Raw genomic sequence first — 13,242 nt, forward strand, 5'->3', positions numbered from 1 at the left:
ACATTCATTAGTTCAGTACACTTCATCGCTTTTGGTGCTGAATAATGGAAGAAAGGGCGCAGAAGCAGACATTGGATTGTCTTGCCACAAAGGCTATTAACTTAATAAAATGTCATAGTGATAAGTGCGTGAGGGGGTGGGGGTGGGGGGCTTATTAAGTTGGAAGTGCATTTTACCTGATTCTGCATTGAGTGTGTGGTTTAGACAGAATACAGACCTTTGTTGTGACTCAGGTCAGCTCCTCGCAGATGTTTATAGGCCCAGATAAACCATGAAGGTCAGCAACGGATGAGCACCACGAATCTCCATGAACTTATTTGTCATGCCATTTTATTCTAACAACTTGGTCTTTGTGTTCTTTCGGGATTTGTAGTTTTCTGGGGTGAATCAATCATCTTCGCTGTCCGTGGTGCTGAAAGTAATCCTCCACCCTCTGCAGAGAGTTACGACAAATGCGCTGCGTTTTTCCTCATACCTGCTTGGCTTCTTTGGCCCAATGTAACAACCACTTCTCACTCGGAAGCTATTTTAACTCACAGAGTGTAGTGTCATGTAGTATCACATATAGGGCGTGAGGCTTGCGCAGCCTGGATGCATGCTCACGACATGATGTTTCATATCCTTGTTAACGATTTTTAACCTTTCTCTCCTTTCACTATGTTAAAAAAATATATATTAAATGACATTTGGTGTCACACAGACTCGAGTGTAGATTAGCTCATTTTGCGTAATCCTAAAACCGTGACATGACGGGATGAAAATGTGATGTTTTAATCTCTAATCAGTGTGTGATCATTTTAAATTGAGATGTTACACAAGGTGGCTCCAGAGCATCTGTCTCTCTTTGCAGTCGGATTGCGCCAGTGCTGGCACACAAGCGCTCTTGTTTTTGTGGTGTATGGAGAACTTCTGGCGGCGTGTTTTAGTAGAGCCGGTCTGCATTGCGTCGAAACCCTCCAACTCCTCCTCCTCCTCCTCTTTCTGCCGCCCTCCCTCTCTTTCTCCACTCCTCACCCCTCCTCTCTTTTCCCTCGCCTCCCCTGCACTCGCATGTACAACGCACAGCAAAACATGCTTGACATTGTGGAGAAAACATTTGGACCTCGCCGCCACACTCGCCTCCCTCTCGGCCGTCCGTTTTGATTTTCTTTTTTTTTTCCTCACTGCGCTCCGCATCCGCGCTGTGCTGAAACACATTGTGCCCGTCATCTCGTCTAGTGGCAAAAAAGAAAAAAACAAAAAAACCCCAGCAGATTTCTGCTGATGCAGTGATGTCTGGAAATGTCAAGGGCTCGCTTATTGCACCTTAATGTATCTCTCCCCCCCGAATTGCAGCGCAAGATTTTCTCCTGCGGTATACTGTAAGCTGCTCACACCGCCGTGCCGCCGCGCAAACAACTACCGTCGCTGCAGCTTTGTGATCTTCTGTTTTCGCTCATTTAACATCTCAGGCTCTCCTCATTAGACTCTACTGACTTCACTCTGTTTCATCTCATTTTACATCCTTCCCGTGGCGATGAGCACAGTAAATCTTTAGTTTTTTTTTTTTTTTTTTTTTTCTTGTGGTAGGTGCAATGTAAAGTTGCCACATGACACCCACTACTGGCGTCCTGCTGTTGGATGATTTTACTCGAGGATAAGACGCATTCAAGACCTTCCCAGATCAACCCACGGTAAGCCTAAAATCTGCTGACTTATACAATCGGTTAGGTTACTGCTTTAATCAACAGCTTCTTATGATGTAAAGACACCACAACACCACTGTGCTGCAATTTTTTATTTTCTATTTGTCAGACATTTAGACATTTTCTCCGCATTGGGCCTGTGGGCTGCACGCATGTAGGAACAGGAGTTGGTTTAATATCAAATGTTATGCGTCACATAATTCACAGAGTGGCGTAGGATTAATCACTGTCCTGTCTGGAAACTGAAAAAGTCAACATTCGTACAGTGAAGTCAGGACAAGATCAAACTGAATAATGTAGAGGAATGTGCAAGGGAACATGTTGTACAAGAAGATCACAGTAAAGTCACTACCCAGGACAGCAGAGAGATTTTTTAAGTGTTTATATGAGAGAAATACCGAGGAGATGTTTTGCTGTTTGTGATATATTTACCTTCACTAATGGATAACTGCACTAATTGCGGGATGAGAGAAGTAAATAAATAAATAAACTGCAGAATATGCTGAGCCAGCAAATATCTTGGCTGTTTGATCCCATTATTTCCTCCCTCCCTCCCCCCCTCTGCTTCTCTCTTTCTCTCTCTGTCTCTCCCTCACTCTACTCTCTCCCACTCTCATTCCCTCTCTCTCGGTCTTTCTCTCTTTCTGGATGACAGAGGCAGCAGCAACAACAGCTGCAGATGCACCGGAGAGCAGCAATGGTCAAGTCAGCGAGAACCGCAGTGGAGCCGCACTGAGGCAAAGCAGCCAACCCGCCCTCTCGTATCTGGGGACGTCTCCAACATTTTAAGGGGTGTGGGAAGCTGAGGAGTGGAAAATTTCCCCCAATCCTGAATGCCTGCTCAGTCAGCCTAACCAACATCCCACAACACAATTCCTGCTCCTCCTCCTCCTCCTCGTCTTTCACCACCTCCTCCTCCTCCTCTTCCCAAAATGACAGTAGTAGCAGGAGATAACATGGACGAGACCTCGGCTGTCCCGGGCCACCCTCAGGACACCTATCCCCCAGACCACAATGACCACGAATGCTGCGAGAGGGTGGTCATCAACATAGCCGGCCTCCGGTTCGAGACTCAGCTGAAAACTCTCTCCCAGTTTCCGGAGACGTTGCTGGGCAACCCCAAAAAGCGGATGCGGTACTTTGACCCTCTGAGAAACGAGTACTTCTTCGACAGAAACCGCCCCAGCTTCGATGCCATCCTGTACTACTACCAGTCAGGGGGGAGGCTGAGAAGGCCGGTGAACGTCCCTTTGGATATGTTCTCAGAAGAGATTAAATTTTACGAGCTGGGAGTGGACGCGATGGAGAAGTTTCGTGAGGATGAGGGTTTCATCAGGGAGGAAGAGCGACCTTTACCCGAGAAGGAGTTCCAGCGTCAAATTTGGCTCCTCTTCGAGCATCCAGAAAGCTCAGGCCCCGCCAGAGGGATTGCCATCGTGTCTGTGATGGTAATCCTGATTTCAATAGTCATATTTTGTTTAGAGACTTTACCACAGCTGAAAGAGGACCCGATGGGTCGATTTGAGAGAGTGGGGAACACTACTGTTTATTATAAGCCAAATATCCTCACTGACCCCTTCTTTGTCATCGAGACACTCTGTATAATCTGGTTCTCCTTTGAGTTGATAGTACGCTTTCTGGCATGCCCAAGCAAACCAGCCTTCTTCAAGAACATGATGAACACCATCGACATTGTGGCCATTATCCCTTATTTCATTACACTTGGCACTGAACTGGCTGAAGACCCAGACAATGAGGGCGTGGGGGAGCAGGCAACATCTCTGGCCATACTCAGGGTGATCCGTCTGGTCAGGGTGTTCAGGATCTTCAAGCTGTCACGACACTCCAAAGGACTCCAGATCTTGGGGCAGACCCTCAAGGCCAGCATGCGAGAGCTGGGTTTGTTGATCTTCTTTCTGTTCATCGGAGTCATCTTGTTCTCCAGCGCTGTCTACTTTGCCGAGGCAGAGGAGGAGGGATCCTACTTTGGCAGCATCCCGGATGCATTTTGGTGGGCTGTTGTGTCCATGACAACTGTGGGCTATGGGGACATGGTCCCGGTCACTATAGGGGGCAAGATTGTAGGATCTCTGTGCGCCATCGCTGGAGTGTTGACCATTGCACTCCCGGTGCCCGTCATCGTCTCCAACTTCAACTACTTCTACCACAGGGAGACGGAGGGAGAGGAGCAGGCCCAGCTGCTCAACGTCAGCAATCCCAACATCCCCTCCGAAACCAACTCCAGCCGCCGTAGTTCGTCAACCGTCAGCAAGTCAGAGTACATGGAGATCGATGGAGACATAAACAATAGCATCGACAACTTTAGGGAGGCAAACCTCAGAACTGGCAATTGCACTATAGCCAACCAAAACTGTGTAAATAAAAGCAAGCTGCTTACAGATGTTTAGACACTAGTTAGGACCTTTAGGATCGCTGTGGGACTGTAACATGTGGAGTAGACCATCAGTTAGGAATGCTTCATTTACTTCCCCAAAGCTCTCTATGGCATTAGGCCTACAACTATGCTCAGCTATACGGAAAGGAAAAGAAAAAAAAAACAAAGCTGTTAGAGTATATGACAGGTAGATAGAATAATTAATTCTTCTGATCCTACAAATATATAGTTATATCAAAAAGAAAACATTGATTATTACTCATATACACGGCTCCCTCGAGGACGCAGAGCACACACTGTCTTATCAGACGATGGCGTGATAATTAAAATCATATGCATGGAGTACAGATAACATTTCAGCAAGTTGCACAATGCACCAGTAACGACTGCAGACATGCAAGCATCTGCAGCCGAGTGGTAAGCGCCAAGAAGTTAGGAGACCCCCTCCCCCACCACCACCACCACCACCCTTTCTCCTCCCTCCTCTCCTCTCCCCCTACAGAGGATCTACTACTCAGCAAAGCACCTTATACGAGGAAGACTGATCTCTCTTGTTTGGATGTAAACAGATGGTGATCTACTTGCTTCATGGACATCTGCAATGCTGCTGTTTTCCAGCAGTTGCTGTAATTGTGTTATCACCAAGTGATTCAATGCCATGCCCTTTAGATGCAACACAGCACAACGAGCGCAAGTGAGCTTCACACGAGCATGATTAGAGACTTTCCATTTTGATACCGGCATGCACGAGACATATCTCACATAACTGGAAAGGATGTACTTTTGGATACCTGCCTCCATCCCCCTCCCTTCTCATCGGTTTTCATACTGAGTGCACTGGATGAGTTTTTAATTTGAAAATGCTAATCATTTAGAAGTATAGAAATTGAATGTTAAATCTTAAGGGAACAGTACATTAATGAGATCATAGCATGAAAAAAAACGTAACCTGCATTATGGTCTATCGACTAAGATACTTTTGTATCCTGGTATATTTAATGCATGACGTGAGTATACAGCTTGTTGCAATTCAGGCACTCTGCAGTGCCCTATTGTCAGGGAAACTAAGGAAATCAAATTCTGAATGTTTCTGAATTCAAATATATCCAAACCCACCTTGAAGATGCAGAGTTTCTAATTTTAAAAGTAGACGAGGAAACTAAATATTATCAAAGATGCATATAATCATAATAAGCACCAATTACAGTATTAGTCAATAGTGCAGTGCATGGACCTTCTTTGAACAAGAACAGTTAACATGTTTTTCGTCATGCTTCCATCTCCACGTCTAAGTTGAGCACATATTGGTTTGGAGTCCACTGAAAAACGATTGATACCAAATTTCACTTCAGATCTGAGAGAATTATTCTGACATTAGTTGCGAGTGCCTTTATCCCTTTCACCAATAGGACCAGTGAAAGTGCCTCTGTGTACAATGTGTGCTTGAGCAGAGCTGGTTACCTTCTGTTGTAGAGTCGACACACCGTTGGTCGCGACGTTAATGATGCCCGATGAGCAAGGTTGAAGCAGCAGGTGATTGTGGTTGAGAAAAGGAAGAAGAAAAGATGATCCATGCTGTCATGCACAACCCAGTTTCCATGCTGTCACGCACTTAATTACGCCCTTAAGCAGCAATGTATTGTACTCTGCATGTTTACCATTCCAATTCAAAAGGGAATATCCATAGTTGTGTTTCTTTTTTTTTGTTTGTTTGTTTGTTTTTTGACAAACTCATGCCGTTTCTTTGCGCACCACGCATCCTTTCAGGGTCTCTACCTCAGTGAGGTCATTGCAAACTTGCTGCAGAGCTGCAAGCTTCAATGCAGGGCTTCCTATACCATAATGCAAAATGGAACCTTAAGTGTAAACTGCAGTCATGCAATATTGAATGTGAGAGTCCCAAAGCATAGCCTTTACACAAGCACTTAGGACAAATAGTGTACCACAATCCTGCTCCTGTTTTTCCCACTTAAAGCTACGCACAATCAGGATATTCATTTGTAGAGAGTTTGTCTGAAGATTGCGTGACTCTCCTGACGGGACGAGGTTGACTGTTTTTCGTGTAAGTTTCTTTGGAACGCGCCAGGTTACTTTTGTGTCGCGGGAGAACACCCGAATGTGTTGAAGCGCATCTGTGTGGAATGCAGCGGAGACATTTAACTAAATCCGTCACACTGCAACTATCGGGCATTACGATGCACGCGGAAGTGCAGCCCATCTATTTGCACAGCTGTTTCTTTTCGGTTGCTTGAACTACTTTGCTTTACTGGTGACTTTTGTTTTTCTTTGTCACTGTGCTCTCGCTCGTTTGCATAGTTTCTCCACATCCTGTTCCGGGCAGGCGAACTTCAGATAGATTAGTATTATTAATATTAGACTACTTGAAAATCTCCAGCTACTGTACGTTAATCTGCACTCAGTATTGAGAGTTTTGTACTGTTCTTTCTTCAGTTTTGTATTGTTTTGAATTATTTAGCATTCTCCTGAAAAGGTCCTGTAAGAAAAAAAAGCTCCACTGCAGTGCTGCTTGAATGTCACAGTTGTTTCTGTTCGGCTGTTCCTCGCGGTGGTAGGACAGGACTGCGTTAGTTGTCTTCTCACCACGACGTTACTTGTTTTGGAAAAGACGACTTTCCATTCAGCTACTTCTGTTCTTGTCGTTCTTGTTGCTGGTGTCTGGTTGGATAGTTCACAGCCTGTTTTATTTGGAAATGATCTTTGTACTGTACTGCTGAAGAGTGTCTGCCTCAGGCAAGGTAAACATGCTAGGTGTCTTGTCACAACATCATTCCACTTGTCTAGACTTTATTCGAAAAGAAGGACACTCCTAGTACCCTATAACATATAATATATATATATATAAATATATAGAATGATACAAGTAAATTTTAGTAGTCTCATAAATGCAGCTATCAGGAAACATTTCGCTTGGTCACGTGTTTCTCAAAAACATTGACTCTGGAAGGCAGTGACGGGACGAAACAGTCCATCACGAGATGAAGAAATCCTCACGTTTGCTGTCGCTGCTCTTGCTGTGGGGGCATGTATGGACGGTGCTATGCATTCACTTACTTACCCAACGGAAACATGCATTCTTAACAGCAATAGAATAACAAACAACATCTTGTTGTTGTTGCTTTTTTTGTAAAAATAGGAGAAAAAAAACAAAGTCTATCTTGAATGTCAGAGAAACTGCAATCACTTGACAGAAACTCACAACAGGGCTGTTTATGTACCAACCTCCTCACCTTTGTTCTGGGATTTTGTAAGGTCAAATGTAGAGGCTGACATTTCAGTGAGAGAAACCTGTAAAACAAAAAAAATGCATATATATATATGTGTGTATATGTATATATATATATATATATATATATATATACATAATAAAAATATAGGCTTTGTAATAGCGGCAGTTCCCATTAAGCAACCCCCCTGGTTGGAGCGGAGATGACTTCGCTGTCAGGAACAAACGCTGCTAGTCCCAAAGGAAGAGCCCATAATGCACTTTGAGAGAATCTATCTTCAGTTCACCGGACTGATCAGCTGTTAAGAGAGAAAACTCAGAGAAGGTGCCTAAATTGTTCTATACGTTCATTCGTTCAGCTTACTGTCAGATGTTATGCTTCTGCAAACATACGCGAGTTCGAAGACCTAAAAGAAAAAAAAAAAAAAAAAAGAAATGACATCGGGGAAGAAAAAAAAAACATGAAATGTCATGAGAACAAAAATGCAATTTAGCTATAATAAGATAAGAAAAGTAACCACTATATACTGACGTTACGTATGAAAAACAAGAAGTTTAATGTGTGTTCTTATTTTCCTCTGTTTTGTTTTTTGGTGGCACTGTAACATGACTGATTTAAGAAGAACATGCCTTATACTGGAATATCAAAACAATATGTTCCTCCAGCAAGCCATGATAATGAACCTACTGTATTATGATCATTTGCTATACTCTAGAAGATATGGACAAGAAGTGTACTATTATAAAAACACACGGTTTTGTCCTTTTGGTTTCAAGAAAAAGAAAAAGAAAACACTGGATTCATTCAGACGCCATGTTCACATGTTTTCAGATCTCTACTGCTGAACCTTCTGCTATAATGTATCTCTACAGAAACCTACTGGTCGCAAAAAACTGCATGGTCGACGGAAGACTGCATGAGCTTTGCCTTTCGAGCTGTGGATCAACTATAATACAGTTGCGTCATTTTTAAAAAAGAAACCCTTGCTTTCATCTGCACCAAGGCTTCCTGTAAGGCCCTGTTCAGAAGTTGCGTCGCGAAGCGTGTCCTCTCGCCGGATTTCTCTTTTTGGGGGGGAGTGGGCGCCCGACCTCGTCACCGAGGCGGCGCCGGGGGTCATTGGAGAGCCGCAGCACGCCGCCTGCGCGTGGCGCGCTGCGGGCTCTGGACCTGAGCGAGGACATCAAGGGCTAGTTTCTTCGACTTTATCTCTATTTCTAGGACTGAAATGCTCTTGCAAGTGACATTTCGCCCGTTCTCATCTCAGTCTAGGCTGTAGTGATACTGTGCTGTGGGAAACATGTCCATCGTGTCTAAACAGGGCCGCACACGCACACACGCGCACACACAAACACACACACACCCACACCCTCCTCCGCACTTCACTGGTTTTGAGGCATTCTTGTCTGTTAAAAAAAAAAAGTCTGGATGTTGGATTTGCTTTTCTTGCCTGCTGAGGAGGCGCTGGACGGGATCGAACGTCGGGATGTTGTGCGCCTCACCCGCCGGAGGTGACCGCGCGCGCGAGGAGCTCTTGTTTGTGTTAAACGTGCGGTGGCTATGAGTTTGTCTTTATGTGTCGAGGGTGCGCACTTGGCCGCGAGGTAGGGAAGCTGGGCCTTTTTCTGGAGCAGAGTGTCGAAGGACTGTCGGACTCTTCTGCTCTTCTTTTCATCCACAAGCAAGCCGATTGTGTTATCTGATCCAGCCGTCATTGTCATGTTGTGTTTACCCAGGATTATGCTACAATGTGTTCAGTTTGTCAGATGATGACAAAGGCATGGTCTGTGATCTATGCAAGGGTTATTTATGTTTTCTTTTTCTTATATGATTTCATCTTACATTAACTTCAATAAATTTTTAAGGATCTGCTGGTGTACGCTTATTTCGGGCCGGGGGGGGGGGGGGGGGGGGGGGGGGGTTGGGGACTCGCATCCTGCATGGAAACCTGCCCAAATGAATCCATCTCCTGCGCTAAACTGTCGCCGCAGAACAGAAACATGCTGCAGCGTTTTACAAGAACTCGAGGTCTCCATCTAAATACCTCTGTACTACAGTACCCTCTCAGAAGCCATTAGTAGTGATTCATGGGGCTAAGGTAATGGTTCCACGCTAATCCTCCCATCCCAAGAGGGGAACACTCACCTCTGTCATCCTCTGAAAGTTGTTACACACCTCAGCGCTTCAAGAGCTCCTCTCGCCATTTGCTGCTTTCTCCTGTATTCAGGCAGACTGGTGTAAAAAAAAAAAAAAAAGGAAAAGGAAATAGGGAAACATTCATACTGAAAAAGCTGATACAAGAAACAAGAAATGAAAACATAATGGTTTTCTTGCTTATTTTTACGTTTAAGACTTCGTGTTTTCCTCTACGCTGAAACTGCGGCATACTATAAAACAGATTTTTTCTTTTTTTTTTTCTCAAACGTGTGATTCATGACAGCCTCTCGGATGCATAATGAAGAGGTGGTTTCACGTTAAACCAGTCGCACAGCAGTTGAATGCAAATCTGACCACGGCACATAATAAGTGGGTGCAGTTTTTAGGAGCGTGAAGATGATTCATGCCCACTCCCGTCCTCTGACGGTGTGAAGCCGAACACTGGGCAGCAGAGGCATCGCGGCGAACGCTGCGGCTCGTCTGTCTCTGTCCATCTGCATCTCTCCGGGTGTCTGTGTGTGTGTGTGTGCGTGCGTGCGTCTGCTGTACGGTGACCTGAACAGAAGAAGCGAGCCTCTTCCTCCTTCCTCTGCATTGCCCTCAGGAAATGCAGCACTCCTCACTCTGCAGGCAGCAGCAGTCAGGGTGGGGTGAGTTGGCGCTGGTCCCGCTCTTCTTGTACATACTGTATACTCTCTCTCCCTCCCTCTCTCTCTCTCTGTCTGTCTGTCTGTCTGTCTGTCTGCCTTCGTCTCTCTCTCCCTCTTTTGAGTGCTGCTGAGCCACGCTGGACTGTAATAACAGAAAGACTCATGCAGGAGAGGAGCTCGGTCAAAGCAGATGATTTCACGCCACTCTTCTTTCGGGCTTCTCCTCTACGTCACATGTCTCTAACTACAGCTCCTTGATACAATACAATTAAAACATTTGAGCCTTTCACCTCCTTCACCCTTCATAGAATTAGAATTATCTGCGGACGCGTGTGCCACCCAGTTGCAAACTCGCCGGCTTCCTACGACTTTAAATGTAAGTGCTCTGCAGAGTATTTACAGCAGAACAACGTGAGGGACTGGCTCAGAATCAACTAGGGTGTATTTATGGCATTCGATCCACGGCAATAATGAGGCTCTATGATTTGTTTTTGGGCAACGCCGGCCGAGGAGCAGGGACGCGACGGGCTCAGGTCCCGCCGTGAGCCAGAAAGGATCAGTTCAGCGCTGGTGTCGGCCCCGTTCCTCCGGAAAGTTATCTCTCCTCGGTTCAGCAAACGTGCCCAGATGTCAGCCTCCACTAGCGAATGAGGGGCGTGTAATTGAAACTTTGGCGGTTTAAGCCACTGTCCTGGTAATCCCCGATCAGCCCATTGGACTAATTGAGGTGCTGTCGGTCAGCGGTGCAGTGGGCCTCGACTGAGCTTAACGCCCCCCTCCCCCCACCCCCTCCTCCCCTGGACGCTCTGCAGCGTCTTACAACTGCCTGCGAGCGTCTCCTTGAATGAAAAGACGGCAGTCAGCTGTTAAGCCAATGTGTTCGTACGAAGGGACGGGTGTTTACGGCCATGCCTGCATGCGGCTATGCCGTGGGTGGGTGTGCTCAAAGCCCCCGCCGCCTCTGCCTTTCGTTCTGTTTCTCCTTCACGCACACACACACACAAAGGATGGTCAGTTCTCCTGAGTCAGGCTTCTTAACATTCCCTGATCGATTGCCTTGAAGACACTCATCCCATATCCCTCGTACAGAAACGCCATGCCGTTCCTGTTGATGTCATCCAAAAGGTTTCTCAAGGGCTTTGTCACTGCAGCCCCGATCAGCTGTGCATGCACGGTATCATATGATTATATCGGATCACAAGTGTCCTCTGGTGTGGACTTCATGCGTTTTACAGAGCGTCGCTCTGTAAAAGCAAATCACAAGAGACGTCCTGTGGTCCTCCTCTAACAGCTCCATACGCTGTGGGTTCTGAATGTTAACAATGCGCAGGATAGCTTTGACAGCATTATTGGATCTCCCATACTTGAGCCAAAGCCCCTGGGCCTAACACCACCCCACCCCCAGGTCCAATCCCCCCCCCTCGACAGCCTCTCTCCCACTCCCCCCACCCATCCCCGAGGCCCTCTCTCTGGCCCACTTCCTCTTTGCATTACCTCCATCAGGCCAGGCTGCTGACACACTTGTTTAATAATTAAGGGCATGTCCATAATTTCTTCGTCCTTGTGGAAGTCCACAAATGGTCTCTGTGAAACTCCGGCCGGTTAAACGTGCCTCTTTACTCCGGGACACTGACGAGCACCGCGTCGCACCCGCGGTGAAACGGAAGATACGCGCCGTCAAGGGGAATCCAAAAACGAAGGCAACCCAACGCGTTTGGGTTTCCTTCATTGAAGGCGTTTCACCACTCGCCCAAGACGAGATAAAACACCCCCACAAATTCCCAGACAATATTATCATCTGTCAGTTTTGACTGGTGGAAACGAAGCAGCGATATCTCTGTTTATCCAGTGTTCACCCATAAAATAGGCGTCATTTTTCACAACCTTAATTCAGTCTGTTCAAATGCTCATATCCGCTAATTAGCACTCAAAGACAAAGCATAGCTGAGACTGATGGGATGTCATTAGCTCCAAATGACTGGCTCAACATTTGTTTGGACATTTCTCTGGCGCTTTTCTCTCGTTGCTGTTTCCCGTTTTATTTTGGTGCTTTGTGCGTCCCCGTTGGTTTTGGCTTACACCCTTTTCTTGTATCCTGCCTCATCTTTTTCAAGGTGCCCTTCTTTCGCCTGCATGGATTTTCAGAAGCCTCCGCTGCTCCTTTGTTTTTCCCACTTGTATCAGTTTTAGTCATTACAGTAAATCTTACTTTTTGTTTCCCACGTCCAAATAAAAATTGTTGGGATCACCGAAGTGATTAGGATTCATTGCCTGTGAACCGCGAATGAAAACTTCACAGTAGGGCTGGACGTATCGATCTAAATATTAATAGTATCGATACCAAGGCAGGTATTGGTATTGGATCGATACTGGCGTGATGAGATTGATACTTTTGTCACAGTTTGTCTTCTATACATTGAAATATTTATATTTTTTGTTACATTGTTCCTTTTTCTTATTTTGCACTAATTATGTTTTCCCTTAAAACAACTGTGGGCAGTAAAAGGTGCATTAATTAATTTTAATACTGTTAAATTGTTTTATATATATATATTCCTTCTATCGACTCAGTCACGAATCACAGAATCCGCCACCACTGCTCCCAGTCGGAACGTGTCCTTGCGGTATCGGGCGATGTGGATCTCAGTTTACATGCTTCTCCTGCTCAGTGTGCAGTGTCAGCGCGCTTGTCTGGGGGAGAAAAATTCAAAACTTAACATCAACAAAACTGCCGCTGTGACCTTTCCGCTTCAGTTACATCACCACACGGAGCTCGGGGATGGTTGGCAAATACAAAACCACAAAACGATATCACCATGAGGCACCGGGGGCCCTGCTGAGACACACACAACCTGAGCGCCGCTCGTGCGTGCTGACTGCAGTCGGAGGTCAGTGCAAAGCCGGAAAAGGTGTTTAGTAGCTGATACCTTCAGGGTCACTGGTAGAAAAAAGCAGGAAATAGGCTTGTTAGCTTCCCCCCCCCCAACAGTCAGATGAGAAGATTGATACCTCTGTGCTTTGTTCACACTTTGTGAGCAGCTTCGCTGGCTCATTAGCAGAGTGTGTCTTGTTTGTGTAATCTGAATAAAAAACTGTGTAGCAGAGATGTG

The 13,242-nt window shown here is 45.8% G+C and overlaps 1 protein-coding gene across 1 annotated transcript; it reads left to right on the forward strand.

Annotated features, from left to right (window-relative positions):
* Positions 1 to 137: 137 nt before the first annotated feature.
* Positions 138 to 9,194, forward strand: kcna1a (potassium voltage-gated channel, shaker-related subfamily, member 1a). Its single transcript, XM_047596120.1, has 3 exons — positions 138 to 1,361; positions 1,570 to 1,673; positions 2,341 to 9,194. The coding sequence occupies exon 3, from the start codon at positions 2,618 to 2,620 to the stop codon at positions 4,091 to 4,093; it is 1,476 nt and encodes a 491-aa protein (XP_047452076.1). The 5' UTR covers positions 138 to 1,361; positions 1,570 to 1,673; positions 2,341 to 2,617; the 3' UTR covers positions 4,094 to 9,194.
* The last annotated feature ends 4,048 nt before the right edge of the window (positions 9,195 to 13,242 follow it).

The sequence above is a fragment of the Mugil cephalus genome, chromosome 10, assembly GCF_022458985.1.
Source record: "Mugil cephalus isolate CIBA_MC_2020 chromosome 10, CIBA_Mcephalus_1.1, whole genome shotgun sequence".
NCBI classification, from domain to species: Eukaryota; Metazoa; Chordata; class Actinopteri; order Mugiliformes; family Mugilidae; genus Mugil; species Mugil cephalus.

Excerpts from the sequence above, each read along its gene's own strand:
- kcna1a (XM_047596120.1), top strand. The coding sequence starts at position 2,618 with ATGACAGTAGTAGCAGGAGATAACATGGACGAGACCTCGGCTGTCCCG.